The sequence below is a fragment of the Podarcis cretensis genome (assembly GCF_951804945.1).
Source record: "Podarcis cretensis genome assembly, chromosome: 7".
Taxonomy (NCBI): domain Eukaryota; kingdom Metazoa; phylum Chordata; class Lepidosauria; order Squamata; family Lacertidae; genus Podarcis; species Podarcis cretensis.
Window position 1 is genome coordinate 15,184,383 of NC_137176.1, and position 15,919 is coordinate 15,200,301.

At 45.1% G+C, this 15,919-nt stretch overlaps 1 protein-coding gene and 1 long non-coding RNA gene across 5 annotated transcripts in view; one reads left to right on the forward strand and one right to left on the reverse strand.

Moving 5' to 3' along the window:
• Positions 1–15,919, reverse strand: part of LOC307220949 — a 127,282-nt gene that overhangs the window by 48,078 nt on the left and 63,285 nt on the right. The window contains exon 1 of one of the 2 annotated variants that reach the window (XR_013841192.1): positions 9,090–9,149. The exons of the other annotated variant lie outside the window; for it this stretch is intronic. This is a non-coding gene — a long non-coding RNA (uncharacterized lncRNA). Of the gene's footprint in view, positions 1–9,089; positions 9,150–15,919 lie in introns of those variants that run through there. 2 annotated transcript variants of the gene reach the window in all.
• Positions 1–15,919, forward strand: part of OTULINL (OTU deubiquitinase with linear linkage specificity like) — a 34,449-nt gene that overhangs the window by 16,155 nt on the left and 2,375 nt on the right. For all 3 annotated transcript variants that reach the window (XM_079985081.1, XM_079985080.1, XM_079985082.1), the window contains exons 2-7: positions 7,277–7,430; positions 9,135–9,166; positions 9,272–9,363; positions 12,061–12,210; positions 13,151–13,279; positions 14,901–15,173. In XM_079985081.1, the coding sequence (XP_079841207.1) occupies positions 7,324–7,430; positions 9,135–9,166; positions 9,272–9,363; positions 12,061–12,210; positions 13,151–13,279; positions 14,901–15,173 (783 nt within the window). In that variant the 5' untranslated portion in view covers positions 7,277–7,323. The remainder of the gene's footprint in view (positions 1–7,276; positions 7,431–9,134; positions 9,167–9,271; positions 9,364–12,060; positions 12,211–13,150; positions 13,280–14,900; positions 15,174–15,919) is intronic.

The window sequence follows — 15,919 nt, forward strand, 5'->3', positions numbered from 1 at the left end:
CAGGCTTATTGTAAATGAGGATGTAGCTACAGTGGTACCTCGGGTTACATACGCTTCAGGTTACATACGCTTCCGGTTACACACTCTGCTAACCCAGAAATATTACCTCGGGTTAAGAACTTTGTTTCAGGATAAAAACAGAAATCGGGCTCCAGTGGCGTGGCAGCAGCGGGAGGCCCCATTAGCTAAAGTGGTGCTTCAGGTTAAGAAGAGTTTCAGTTTAAGAACGGACCTCCAGAACGAATTAAGTACTTAATCCGAGGTACCACTGTACTTTATACCATTGCCAATGCCTGGGCTGTCTACTCTGGCAGTGGCTCTCCAAGGTACCATTCAGGTCTGCACCCTCCACCTGATCCTTTAGCTGAGTATTGATCTGGGACCTTCTATATAAAAAGCATGACCTCTGTCACTCTAAGCAACAACCATTTCCCCAAGGAGATTCTGCAGAACTGTGCCTCGATACTATCAGTTCTGTGTTATGCTGCTGTCACACAGTGGAAGAACTCAGAGTTTCCAAAATAAGGTTAAGGTTGTTTGTTTACAAAACACCTTAAAATAAAACGGTAGTTTTCAATGCAGTAGAGGTTGTTGCTTTGAACTTGCCTTGCCATATGCCAGACCCAGGGGTAGCCTTTGTGTTGGGTTATTAACTCCCATCATCCCTGACAACTGTTTGTGTTGCAGTTGACAACATCTGGAGGGAACCACACTGGCTCTCCATGTCCTACGCAATAAACGTTTATACAGGGGTACCTCGGGTTACATACACTTCAGGTTACAGACGCTTCCGGTTACAGACTCTGCTAACCCAGAAATAGTACCTCAGGTTAAGAACTTTGCTTCAGGATGAGAACAGAAATCGTGCAGCAGCGGTGCAGTGGCAGCGGGAGGCCCCATTAGCTAAAGTGGTGCTTCAGGTTAAGAACAGTTTCAGGTTAACAACAGACCTCAAGAACGAATTAAGTTCTTAACCCGAGGTACCACTGTAGATACTTCTGGCACAGGGACATTCCACACAGGATCAGCCCATGCAATTGAAGAAGAGCTACAGAATATTGCAAGTTTGAGTGCTGGAGCAGAAAATCAGCCTCAAGGGCAAGAAGTGGGGGGATATCGAGCCCCTAATATGTAACAGCTGCAGGATTTTTAACAGACTTTTAGTGGGTACCTTATAGAAGCCTTTAAAGAAAAGAAGTGAGCTTGGGTGTGGCATGCAAATGCTCAGTCAAAATAGGCAGGCTTTTGTAGTTTCTGTTCCTCCCTTCTGAAATATCAGAATCCAAAGTCCAGGCTTTCTAGACCGCTCCCTTTCTGACAGGTGTACCTAAAGCAGCTCAGTCCTGTGCATTTCCCTTAAAGACAGAGATAGGGAACCTGCGGCACTCCCATTGTGATTGGACACCAGCTCCCATAATACTTGGCTATTGACTGTGTTAGTTGGGGCCGATAGGAGTTGGAGTCCAACAGCATATGGAGGGCCACAGGTCCCCCCCTATAGGAACCAACTCCTAGAGGCCATGGTCTCTTCACCCACCCCCAATAAAATATTTGAGGGGGCTGCGACACCCCCCCAGGTTGATTGGCACTGACATTCGGATGGTATGTGTGCACACCATGTCTTGTGATCAATTATGTACCGATATTTTTTTCAAGTTACCGTATTTTTCGCTCTATAGGACGCACTTTTCCCCCTCCAAAAATGAAGGGGGAAATGTGTGTGCATCCTATGGAGCGAATGCAGGCTTTCGCTGAAGCCTGGAGAGCGAGAGGGGTTGGTGCGCACTGACCCCTCTCACTCTCCAGGCTTCAGGCAGCTATCCACAAGCCTTCTGAGCGCTCCAAAGACTTGCGGACAGCAGCCTGCAGCCTGAAGCCCGGCGAGCGCTGCGCCAACTCCCGCTGCGCTCGCCGGGCTTCAGGCAGCTATCCGCAAGCCTTCTGAGCGCGGTGCGCAAACTTGCCGCCGCTCCTGGACCGAGGGGGGGAATAAATTTCCCCCCCTTTATTTCCCCCCCCTAAAAACTAGGTGCGCCCTATGGTCCAGTGAGCCCTATGGAGCGAAAAATACGGTGGTGCCCCTGTTTCCCACCACAGCTCAAAGATAAGGCCTCTTCTGAAAGCTTGAAAGGCAATGCATATATTTTTAACCTGATTTATCAACCTCAACACATTACACACAGTTTGAAATTTAGGGACTCCCCAGACATCCTTTCTATTCTACACTCATAGTGATTTGTGTTCGTGATGATGTTAGAGTCATTATACATGATCCTGCCATTTGAGCCTTCAAAAATTTCGGAATGGGCATACTACATTTCCAATCAGTGCATGCCCTACTGAAACCCTGGGGACTTTTCATATGACAAACGTTCTGGTGTTTTGCTTGGGTTTTGTCCTGCTTTCACTGCACTACAGAGAAAGAGCACCTCCATCCAGACAGAAACCAAGTGGTAACATTGGGGAAGCATCGCAGGACAACTAATAAAGCAGAATGGGTCTGTGGACAGTCCAGTATGAGTCCACCCTTAATGCACCAGGACTGCATCAATAAAGACGCCCTGATTTGAATGATTTACTTCTGCTTTGCCAAGTTAATGAGGCAAGGGAAATGCCATATCTCTTTGGAAGAGCACATGCCTTGCATTCAAATGTCTGAAACGCTAGAGAGCTGCGGTCCATCCGTGTAATGAGCTAAATGAACCAATGGCAAAACTTTGCATAGAGAAACTGTAAGGCTTCTTTTGGCAAGGCGTGCTTTTTGTCGCCCTATATTTAGACAACTGTTTTATAAGCAGGCAGCTATCAGATGATGTTGCTTTTTGGAACATTAGCAATCAAGACAGGCATTTGCATCCAGCAGTACAAAGGTAAATGTAGGTATTTCTTCTTCTTCTATCAGGTACAAGCTGACCTTCTGCACTGATGCCAGCAGTGAAGCAAACTTACTGAGGGGAAACATGATTATTTAAAGTAACCCCTCGATTTTTTTTAGAGTTCCTGTCTTAAAGCCGGAGGTCATTTCTCAGGAAATGGAAGGGCAAAGGGGCTAGAATGAAATGTTTAGAGATGATGATGAGCTTCCTTTCTGATTTTGAGTTACCTGGAAGTGATGGGAGGCAGGGGAAGCAACCAGATGAGCTTCTCGCAGCCTTTAAACATTCCACACTAGCAACTGTCTCCAATTTGACCTTTCAGCTGAAATGTCTGATGGTGGTCATGGGGAGACCTAAAATGTGAGATCTGAGAAAAGCAGAGCTAAGGAAGTCCTTTCCCAAAAAGAGGCCAACACTAGGCTTGCTACCTTCATTGCACAATGGTTCACAGAATCAGAACTGTAGGATTGGAGGGGAACCCAAAGGTCATCTAAGTGCAACCCCTTGCAAATACAGGAATCTCTGCTAAAGCATCTGTAACAGATGGCCATCCAACCACTGCTTTGAAACCTTCTGAGAGAGACGGTTGCCCTGTTGCAAGCCGTTTCTCAACCTTGTGGTCAGTCTTTTGGCTGGTTGACTTATTTCAGTTTCGTGACTTCTCAGTCGCAAGTACAGGCTTCTTTTTCCACTTTTTGTTTACAAAATGGCATGAACTGCCAACAGTAAATCGAAAGATTTCCTTTGAACAATTTTCCTTTCTTTTCTTTTAAAAAGGGGACTGGGAAAATCTGAACAGGGTCCCTGATCTGTAAATACTGCTTCTGTTTTCCTGACTGCCTGATGTTTCGTTAGTTACGAATGTGTCATTAATATGGTGGGGCAGGGCACGGGGGCCCATTGCTGTGTGCTTTCAAGGAAGAAGTGAGGGTATGCTGTTGTATGGTAGGGGACTCTGAAATGGTTGTACCATTGCATTGATAATAATAATAATAATAATAATAATAATAAATTTTATTTATATCCTGCCCTCCCCAGCCGAAGCTGGGCTGAGGGCGGCTAACAACAATCAAAATAATCCAACTATTCTAAAAACATTTCATTATAAAAATTAATTAAAATCAAATTTATGGCAACCAATAAGCAAAATTCTGTGCAGATTGCCAGAGGAGGGGGGTCAGGCTGCGCCCCGACCAAAGGCCTGGTGAAACAGCTCTGTTTTGCAGGCCCTGCGGAAAGATGTCAAGTCCTGCAGGGCCCTGGTCTCTTGTGACAGAGCGTTCCACCAGATTGGAGCCACGGCCGAAAAGCCCTGGCTCTAGTTGAGGCCAGCCTAACCTCTCTGTGGCCTGGGATCTTCAAGATGTTTTTATTTGCAGACCGTAAGTTCCTCTGTGGGACATACCAGGAGAGGCGGTCCCGTAGGTACGAGGGTCCTAGGCCGTATAGGGCTTTAAAGGTTAAAACCAGTACCTTAAACCTGATCCTGTACTCCACCGGGAGCCAGTGCAGCTGGTATAGTACTGGATGAATGTGATCTCACAGCGAAGACCCCGTAAGGAGTCTCGCCGCGGCATTCTGCACCCGCTGGAGTTTCTGGGTCAGTCTCAAGGGTAGCCCCACGTAGAGCGAGTTACAATAATCCAGTCTGGAGGTGACCGTCGCGTGGATCACAGTGGCTAGGTCAGGGCGAGAGAGATAAGGAGCCAACTGCTTAGCTTGGCGGAGATGAAAAAATGCTGCCTTTGTTATAGCTGTAATCTGCGCCTCCATAGAGAGGAAGGTATCGAAGATTACACCCAAACTCTTAACGGACGGTGCTGGCACTAATTGCACCCCCGCAAGAGATGGGAGTTGCCCCCTCAATCCCATATCGCCCCGTCCCAGCCAGAGGACCTCTGTCTTCGAAGGATTTAACTTCAACCGGCTCCCACGTAACCATCCAGCCACAGCTTCCAGACATCTGGTCAGTGTGTCTGGGGCCGAGTCAGGATGGCCATCCATCAACAGATAGAGTTGGGTGTCATCGGCATACTGATGGCAACCCAGCCCAAAACTCCTAACAAGCTGGGCGAGGGGGCGCATAAAGATGTGGCGGTGGTCCAGGAGTTCGTGATCGACCATGTCGAAGGCTGCTGACAGGTCTAGAAGAATCAGCAGCCCTGACCCGCCTCGATCCAGCTGCCTGCGGAGATCATCTGTTAGGGCGACCAGAGCCGTCTCGGTCCCATGACCAGCGCGGAAGCCGGACTGGAATGGATCCAGGGCCGATGTTTCATCCAGAAACCTACCAAGCTGTTCAGCAACCGCTCTCTCAATCACCTTACCCAGGAATGGAAGATTCGAAACTGGGCGGTAATTGGATAGATCTAAGGGATCTAATGATGTTTTCTTTAAGAGCGGGCGCACCACTGCCTCCTTCAGTTCCCCTGGGAATATCCCGGTGCCAAGGGACAAATTGATGATATCACCTACGGGGGCCCGCACCTCGTCTGGACACGCTCTAATCAGCCAAGACGGGCACGGGTCAAGAGGACAGGTGGTGGGCTTTCCAGCTCGGAGGAGTCTGTCCACATCGGCTGGGGATATCCGGTCAAAGTGGTCCAATACTGGACCCGAGGACAGTCGAGGGGCCTCCAGTTCCTTTATTGTATCCAAATTGGCAGGGAGGTCATGGCGGAGCAACAGGACCTTCTCCGCAAAAAAGCTCGCAAATGCCTCACAGCTGTGTGTCAAATTGTTATTTAAATTTGGCTGTCCTTCAAGGGACGTTAAAGACCTAATTATACTAAATAATTGCGCTGGGCGAGAGCTAGCGGAGGCAATGGAGGCCGAGAAGTAGGACTTCTTAGCGGCCTTCACTGCCATCTCATAGGTTTTCATAAAAACCCTATAAGATGTTCTTGAGGCTCCGTCACGGGCACCCCGCCATACTCGCTCTAGCCGTCTGAGGTCCCGCTTCATTTTCCGGAGCTCCTCGGTAAACCAGGGAGCCCGGTTTCTGCGGGGTCGCAGAGGGCGCTTAGGTGTGATCTCATCGATGGCTGCCAGGAGCTGGATATTCCAGCCCTCAACAAGCTCAGTCAATGAGTCGCCAGGGGAAGCAAGGTCCCGCAACGCCTGACGGAATCTATCAGGGTCCATCAGCCTCTGCGGGCGCGCCCAAATTGGCTCGCCACCTAAGCAGAGTGGGGGTAGAAAATCAATCCTGGCTTTCAGAGCGTAGTGATCAGACCATGGCACCTTCATCGAAGGAGACATGATCACATCTATACCGACGCCAAAGATCAGTTTCAGCGTGTGGCCTGCTTGATGTGTGGGGCCCAAAACAAACTGGGAGAGCCCTAGTGTCGCCATGGAAGACACCAGGTCCAGAGCCTGTGAGGAGGGAGGGGCGTCAGCATGGACGTTGAAGTCCCCCAATACCAGTAGGTTAGGGAACTCCAAGGCCCAGCCGGCCACCGCCTCTAGCAGGCCTGACAGGGTGGCTGCTGGTGCGCTAGGTGGCCGGTACACCAGCCAGACAGCCAAGCTCACCTCGGAGCCCCACACTAGGCCAACACATTCAATGCCGGGGATCGATGGCGATGGTAGAGCCCTGAAAGAACAATCTTCCCGGATTAATAATGCCACCCCTCCCCCCCGGCCCACAGTTCGCGACTGGTGGAGGACGGAGAAACCCGGGGGCGCCATCTCACGTAAGGTAACAGTATCCCCTTCGCGCACCCAGGTCTCCGTCACACAAGCCACGTCAACCCCCTGCGAGGTGACGAAATCTCGCAGGGTGGCGGTTTTGTTGCCTATGGACCTGGCATTGCACAACACCAGTGACGGAAGTGAGTAATCCTTGCTCACCCTACCCTCGTCCCTCGGGATGGGGCGCAGATTGGAAGGGGTACGAGCATATCCATATCTCGATCCCCTTCGCCTATGACATCTGCCCCCACCACCATACCTCCCTCGCCCCACCACGGTAGCGATCCCAAGCCTCATACCAACCGCCATTTACAAAATAGAAAAACAAACCAAACCAAAAACAATTGTACCAAACAAAACCAATCCCCACCCCACTCAATATCCAGTAATACAGTAATACTTCTTCAAATGTCCACCCTGTCGACCGTCCATTTCGGCAAACGTCCGTGGCAAACCCGGAAGTACCAGAACGAATTACTTCCAGGTTTGCTACTCACACATGCGCAGAAGCGCTAAATGGCTCCACGCGCGTGCGCAGAGCGGCGCTTTGTCGAGCGTCCGGGGTTCCGGAACAGATCCCGGACTCAAAACAAGGTACCACTGTAGTGCTGAGAAATTAATAAACCTTACATTTTAGAAGAATTAATTTGTCAATATATAAAAACAATGAAGGTTAATAATTCTCTTTTTTTTCCTGTTTTTAGGATAGAATGATGTACCCTCTTAGATCAGAGCTGTCAATCACCCCTACATGTTGCAAGCTGTAAAGGGACAGTTTGCATTCACCATGACTCTTCTTGCTACTGCTCTGTGGTATTGCAGGCAACTCTATACATATATTGCTCATTTGCTAAAATGGTAGGTTTTATGGAGTAATTCTTCCTCTGAAGTGCCACTGCCCCATTGTTAAAGTCAATGAGTGGGAGGGAAAGCACAATCAATGGTCAGTGCAGCCAGATATTATGGTGGGCAGAGTTTGCAGGATTGCATAGTTTTCCTCTGTGTCATCCCACCCCATCCCTTTTCTCTCATGTGTGCACATGCATAGAACCATGGAATTGTAGAGTTGGGAGGGACCCAGGTATTATTTAGACCAGGGATGTCCAACAGGTTGATCACGATCTACCGGTCGATCGTGGGGCATCCCTGGTCGATTGTGGTCAATCACATGATGCTTATTGATTGCACACACCACCCTGCAAAAAAAACCCAGGTCCTTCCCCCCCCCCCAAATAAGCTCAACAACTTTGGTCAATATAATGGGTAGATCACTGCCTGTTGTTTTTTTAGTGGGAGTAGATCACAGTCTCTTGGAAGTTGGACATCCCTGATCTAGACAACCCCATGCAATGCAGCTGCCCCCTACATGCACATACAAACACACACAGAAAGAGGAGACAATAACCAATTGGAGCAGTCTGGAAAGCTAGAAGTTGGGTGTGCAGTGTCCAGAGATTCAGATGACACGGAGGGCTGCATAAGTAGGTTTTTCCAGCCCAGCATTAGAACCAAGTAACAGCCTTGCTAAAACAGATCATGAGTCCTTCTGGTCTAAGAGCAGGGAACCAGGTATCTCTGGAAGCTTCTAAGGTTTGGTATTCAGAGGTACAAGACGGACCAACATTGCAGCGTGGATTGATGCTGTTCAGCAGTCCAGCTACTCTGCTCCATTTGATTTCCCTCTCAGCTTTCCCTCTATTTTTTAAATACCGTAGTTTTCTGTGTATTAGACGCATGTATAAGACGCCTCCTGTTTTGGGGGACTAAAATTTAAGAAAGTGGGGGGAGAGGGCACAGAGTGTTGAGATTTTTTTTGGGGGGGGGTTACCCAGGGTTGTTGAGATTTTTTTAGGGGGAATTGCCGAAAATCGCTCACCCACATGCAGGGCACTTCCTCTTGTCTGTCCCCTCGCTGGAAGAAGCTGTCAATTGCCTGCCCAATTGCCACATCGTCAGCAAATCAACACCAGCCATTGACGCATCAACCAATAACACACCCAATAGTCACAGCAGCAACCAATCAAACGTCCACCCTATGCACTACCCATGTATAAGACGACCTCCACCTTTTAGCGTAATTTTTTAAGAAAAAAACCTAGTCTTATACACATGGGAAAAAGTACAGTACTTCTGCAAATATCAAAATTCCCCCTGCCCCAACCTCTAGTGAGCCGGTGCTGCCATTTTGGGTATATAAACAGCCTGGACATTTGAAATGGAGGGCATTGGGCAGCCTGAATAGCAGTAGTAGAAAATTCCACATGGAGACTCCATTTTGCCATCAGGGCAAATACTTCTTTATAGCGCTTTAATTTTTCCTAATCCTTTCTGAAGGGCTGTCTAAGCTAGTGGCCATTTACCATATCTTGTGGTAGCGAACTATATTTGTTTTTGCGTTACACAATGAAGTGCTTCCTTCACTCATTCACAAATCTCCTGCTCACCAGCTTCCAACAGTATAAATTATCATCATCATCATCATCACCATTATTATTATTATTATTAAACAGTGCTTACTTGATGCAGGCTTTCTGACTACTGTTCTTGTTGTTTGGCTTTCAGGTGGAGTAGATACCTGCAGAGAAAATTCACAAGTAATATATGCTGTACTGTGTTAATGTTCTTTTTTTTTGGGGGGGGGAATTCATATAATCTTAAACAGATTCATTTTATTAACTGATACCTGCGCTTATACTTAGATAACCAAGGTGTTTCGGCTGAAGCTGATTTGCTTGGCTACTGTGCAAAAGAATGGAAAGAGGAAACAGAGCAGGCCAAACACATGAGAAAGGTAAGACTAAGAATGAGAGGGGTGAGCTACTAATACGAAAATGGACACACTGCAGGGATAGCCGAGGAGCAAAGTTCAGCTTGCTTGTTTGGCCTTTGGTTTTGTACATTTTTAACACAGAATCTCTGCTAAATGCCGAGATATCAAGATGAGTTTGGGCACCTGCATACAGAACACAATTCCCTGTTGCAAATTAAAATTTCAGCTTGACCGACCCCTGTGCCATTTTCAAAGCAGGGAGGAAATTATCATCTATTTATTAAGTTTTCCGTATATACTGGCCTTTCATTCGAGGATCACAAGGCAATTTACAGTGTAAAGACACAAAAATATGTAACTTAATAAGAAATGAAGCAATACCCTCCAGTTTAAAAGGCCACAGGTTGTTTAATTAGCCAAAGCTCTGGGGGAAGAGGAAACATTTTCACCTGGTGCCTTAAGATATGTAACACCAAGTGAGCCTCCCTGGGGAGTACATTCCACAAGAGGGGAGCCACCACAGAAAAGGCCCAGTCTCATGTTGCCACCCTACAGACTTCTCATGGAGGAGGCACGCAAAGAAGGGCCTCAGATTATGATCGCTGGGTCTGGATCAGTTCATATGTGGGGAGGCGATCCTTGGGGTAATATACTGCAATGCAGTATCTGCCTTGAAATTTGAAATATCACAAAGTTGGCATGCAAATTCAAGACAGAGTGAGTGTGGTTCAATTCAATTGTAATCAATGGCTTAGTTTTAAAAGAACACATCTCCGACTCATGCCTGCACCTTGCTTGGAGGAGGAGATCGAAACCTTCTACTTTTGAATAAAAGATGGGGTTCTGTTACATCCACATTTGAGAAACCGTGCTTAGTTAAAAGGAACCAGGGTCATACTGGTTTCAGATTTGTTAATGAACCAGGTAGACTAAATCACAGGTTCCCACATAACTAGAAACTGGGATTTGGTCAAAAGGTGACACTTTCAGTCCTCCCCCCTTAGATGCAGAGGAGAGGGAAGCAAAGACTGTGCAAACATACACCTTGTTGCAGCTTGTTCTCCTATGAAACCAAAGTTCAAAATCCAGCTCAGCCGTCTCCCACATCAATAGACTTTCAAAGACTGCATGAAAGATGCAAGCTGCACTACAGTGTCTCCCTTGAGCACATAGATTAAGCAATAACATCGAGCACATCCATTCGCAACGTAATTCCAGTTTATACCTTACAGCCATTTTCAAAGGGGAGCAAAGGCTCAAAATTGATCATAATGTACTATCCATGACAAGGTCTCCACCTCAAAAAAAAAAGAGATGCTTCATCTAGTAGTAGATAGGTTTATAATAAATAAAGCAGAACTCCAACTTAAAAAGCTTCCAAAACATGTGATTTTTGCTGTTGTTGTTACTAGCTAGCTTTCTACTGGTTTGTGGCCTTGCCTTGCTTGCTGCCTGCCTGCTTCACCTGTAGCACGTAAAGAGGTTTGTTGTCCAAGGCTAGGATATATTAAAATTAGGCTTCAAGGTGCTGCAGTGGTACCTTGGTTCTCAAACACCGAAAACCCAGAAGTAAGTGTTCCGGTTTTCAAACGTTTTGGGGAAGCTGAACATCCAATGTGGCTGTCGGCTATTGTTTCTGGGGCGCCTGCACCAATCAGAAACTGTGCCTTGGTTTTCGAACATTTCGGAAGTCAAACGGATTAAGTTTGGCGCTTTTGTTTTTACTATTAATTTTGCATTTTTGTTTTGGAAATGTTTTGGGGTTAATTTGTTTTTGTGACTGTGTGGAACCCAGTTCACTTACTGATTGATTTGATTGTGTGACTGCGGAAATGGATAAAAGCCCCCCATCCAAACAATGACTATCATCAGTGCAAGTAAGGAAAAATAATAATTAATTTTTTTATCACCCACAATACTGTCTTATTTATTTTATAGTACAGTACATTGATTATTGCTTTCATTTTATGGATCAATGGTCTCATTAGATAGTATAATTCATGTAAAATTGCTATTTTAGGGTGTGTGTTTTAAAAAAAGTCTGAAACAGATTAATCCATTTTGCATTACTTTCTATGGGAAAGCGCGCCTTGGTTTTGGAACGCTTTCGTTTTGGAACAGACTTCCAGAACAGATTAAGTTTGAGAATCAAGGTACGACTGTACTTTATTCAGTCCCTGAATAATTGGTATCCCCGATGTGAACATGGCTGTCTAATGGTTAGTTCCCATATATCGCATTGCAGTGAAGGAGACAGAACACAGGAGAAGGAAAATGAAACGTTCTCTGTGTCTGGAATCTTGGCTATTCAGGTATTAGAAAATTTGATAAGGTGTGCTCTCCCCCCCCCCCCCACTAATTAACATGGTGCACAATCCATTGGGGAAGCTCTCCTTCACAAGATTCACCGAAAATGTGGTGGTCTTGTGTGAGATAACAACTGGGCTGCTGCACAGCTCCCATTTGCTTGAGAATCGAATTGGAGGAATTTCTTCCCATGGGTTGCGTTCCAGTGGCCAGCTCTGACTGCCACCCATTCGGCTGCTCTTGCTGATACCCAAAATTTAGCCCCTGACCTTACCTCATGCAGAGCTGCTTGTGGTGTTCTCCTTTAGAATGGTCCTCAATCAACTGCTCCAGCCAATCATTTGTCCCCGTCCGAAATTCAGGAAATACCATTCCTTGTTAATTTGGTATTTTCTCTCTTTTTCTTTTAAGGCTTATGAAGAGTTGTTTTGGAGACATCATGTGAAATATGTACGGCAGGTCAGGGGAGATAACTACTGTGTGCTGAGAGCTGTGTTGTTCCAGATTTTCAGCCAAGGTATTCCTCTTCCATTGTGGACAAAGGCAACAGATGTCCTAAAGGTATATCCTGAAACAAATTATTATATGCAGAGTGAATGATTTTCTAGTATATTAGTACATTTCCAAGCACAATTCAAAGTATTGGTGCTGACCTTCTAAGCCTTAAACGGCCTCAGCTCAAGTATACCTGAAGGAGCATCTCAACCCCCGTCATTCTGCCCGGATGCTAAGGTCTAACTCCAAGGCCTTCTGGCAGTTCCCTCACTGTGAGAAGTGAGGTTACAGGGAACTTGGTAGTGGCACCCGCCCTGTGGAACGCCATCCCATCAAATGTCCAGGAAATAAACAACTATCTGACTTTTAGAAGACATTTGAAGGCAGCCCTGTTAAGGGAAGTTTTTAATGTATGATGTTTTAATATGTTTATAATATTCTGTTGAGAGCTGCCCATAGTGGCTGGGGAAACCCAGTCAAATGGACACACACACAGTGGTACCTCGGGTTAAGTACTTAATTTGTTCCGGAGGTCCGTTCTTAACCTGAAACTGTTCTTAACCTGAAGCACCACTTTAGCTAATGGGGCCTCCTGCTGCTGCCGCGCCACTGCCACATGATTTCTGTTCTCATCCTGAAGCAAACTTCTTAACCCGAGGTATTATTTCTGGGTTAGCGGAGTCTGTAACCTGAAGCATATGTAACCTGAAGCGTATGTAACCCGAGGTACCACTGTGTGTGTGTGTGTGTGTGTACATATATTTTTATTATTATTATTAATGTAGTATACATAGTTCTTCCCCTTTCCGTTTTATCCTCACAACAATCCTGTGAGGTAGGTCAGGCTGAAATCAACTGCTTAGCATTATTGCCAAGTTGGGATTTCAACCCCGGGTCTCCCAGGTCCCAATCTGACACTGTACCCAATACACCATGCTTTCATTCAGACCGAAATCCTAAAATTCCCACTGAACTCCTCCACTGGTTATGTTCTCTTCTATTTCAGCTCCCAGAGAAACTTCTTTATTCGCAAGGCTGCAACTGGATCCAGCAATATAGTTTTGGATCAGAACAGTACACGGGCTCCAATACATTGGGAAAATTGCGTAGATGTATTGAAATGTTGAGAAGTCAGGTGAGTGGGAAGGTATCAGCAGGATGGATGGATTGCCCATTGTCACTATAAACTATCACTGTGCTATGGATGAAATATTAAGGCCACAACCTTACATATCAGCCCATTGGTCTATTATTAAACTGTTAAGTTGTGGGTGAACATATCAGACGACACAGCGATTCTTCAAACAGCTCTTGTTTATTCACAGGCCAGAACAGAACTGAAATGAAGGGTTCAGTCAGCCTGCTTATATAGAGCTCCAGTACAACATAACTGTAACAGTTTCCTAAAACTATCTAATCACTGAACGTCACTTTCGATCCCTTATTTGCATAACTATCTACAGTATCCCCCTGCTGGCCCAGGGTGAGAACTTCAGTACATAACACCCCTCCCCACCGAGATAAGGCGTTTGTTACAATCGTAATGGTTTCCTTATATACAGCACTACACGTAATGGTTCATTTAGGCACAAAAGCATATCAGTTACATTTCACATACTTCCATTAGACCAACAGTGTAGTGCTGTATATAAGGAAACCATTACGATTGTAACTAACGCCTTATCTCGGTGGGGAGGGGTGTTATGTACTGAAGTTCTTACCCCGGGATATCAAACAGGGTTTTCTCCAAGTGTGAACTGGAGGTGATTGGGATTGAACCTGGGATCATCATAGACAGCAGATGTCCTACCACTGAGCAAATGGGAAAGAGACAATTGAGGTGCAAGGAGGCAGAACATTTAATTAGTTTAATCTGTAGATCAGTTAACAGAAGCTCTGGTCAACTAATTAGTGGGGGTAATCTAATTGGAGAGGGTAAATTTAATATTACAGGCCTGCAAAATAGAATTAAAATACACTTTTTGATGGGATGGGGAGTGGAGCTATTCTTATTACTTCACAGTTACTGAAGAAAACGTTCACACCTTTTTACAGAACCATAGTATCTCAAAAAGGCACCGCATTGAGTTTTCAGTGATGTGCAGATTTATTGAACCAATGTGGTTTTAAAAAGCGGGAGATTAAGTGCGTCAAATAAAGGCTAGTCTCAAAAGGTACCGTTGGTTTTTAAAGCTTGATAACCCACCTTTGAGGACAACTACTCAGAGCAGTGAATGGCTGAGAGCTGAGTGGCTGAACCACAGGTGTTTAAAGCTACCTTTTACACCTGTGAATCACCATTATCTGAGTGCAAGTGGGACCTGTAACAAAATCTTGCAAGGTACAAAATATTTACAGTGTTCCTGCACATCTCTTCCACAGCATTTCATTTCATTCCTTCTCCCCACAATTTTCTTTTCTTTACCTCTGCAGCCAGTTGGCATTCCATGACCACTGAGCATGCTCAGTCCTCACTGGACCATTTTGGGATTTATTTACTTTTTTGCCACCTTAATAGTATGTTATTGTATTGGTATTCTGCAGTCCTTGGGCTTCACTCAGCTTGCTGGTACCTTACTCCTACTCTTAGTGCCATTTTGGACCAGAATTCAGAGAATTTGAGTTTGCTGTTAGTATATACAATATTAAATACTTCAGCTAAAAATAAAACTGCTACTTGCTATTTAACTGTTTTATTCCTCAAGCTAACTTTTTGCCCCCACCTCTTCTGCTTTTTGTTGTTCTGTGCGTTATAGTGGATGGAAGTCAGTAGTATTAAAGACCCATATGAAAGAGGGAACTTGTGCAACACCCTTTTTGCTGACGAAAGTTTGGAGCACAAACTGTACGAGGCCATAAAATTCATCATGCTCTACCAAGTAATAGAAGCCTACGAATGCTTGAACAACAAGCAAGAGTGCATCCCAAGTTTTTTTAACCAGCTTTTTGTACGTGATACTTCCTTGGACCCTTTGAGCTACATGATGAATCATCTGAACGCCATAGGGGAGAGAAGAGGCCTCGATCAGGTAAATATGAGCTGGAAAAACTAAATCCAACGATTCTGTAGCATTCAAGAAAAGCTTCAAATACTGCAGTACTTGGATGTGTTCATGAGGTTAATGCATCTTTGTCTACATCAAGAAAACAAATAACAGGGCAAGGTGTGTGCAGTAAAAAAAACAAAAAAGATTTTTTTTCTTCAAGAGACAACCTGAATTGTGCTTCTGCTTCCTCTATCTCTACTAGTCACAAGGAAGGGACAATAAATATATGGGCCCTGAAGCGTCATCTCCTGAGTAGTGGAAACCTTATTTGGCCATATTTATTTTATCTGAGATTTCACAAGACATCTCCCATGCACTTTCAAGCCTATCTTATTTGGCACATGGATTAGTAACTGTTTTCTAAAATGAAGGAGCTCATTTTCTTTCTTAAGAAATTGAATTCTACTCTTGCTAGTTATCTGAAACATATATCTCCATCTTTACCTCAGGAAAGCTTACAGAAGCTAACAACAGTTAGAAAACCATAAATTAACAGTTTAAATCACCCCTTGCAAGGAAATAAAAGAATATAGCAGCATTTTTAAATGAAGTCCAGAGACAGTTAAAGCTACTTCAATAAAACAGCAATTTACAACCCTAATGGAATCTCACCAAACCTTCTTACAATGCTTATCATTCACATGCACGTTTTTTCTCACATCAGATTTAAATTTCCAGAGGTATATCAGTCAGTTTCATGAGGTTTAATAGATATTCCAGATATAGAA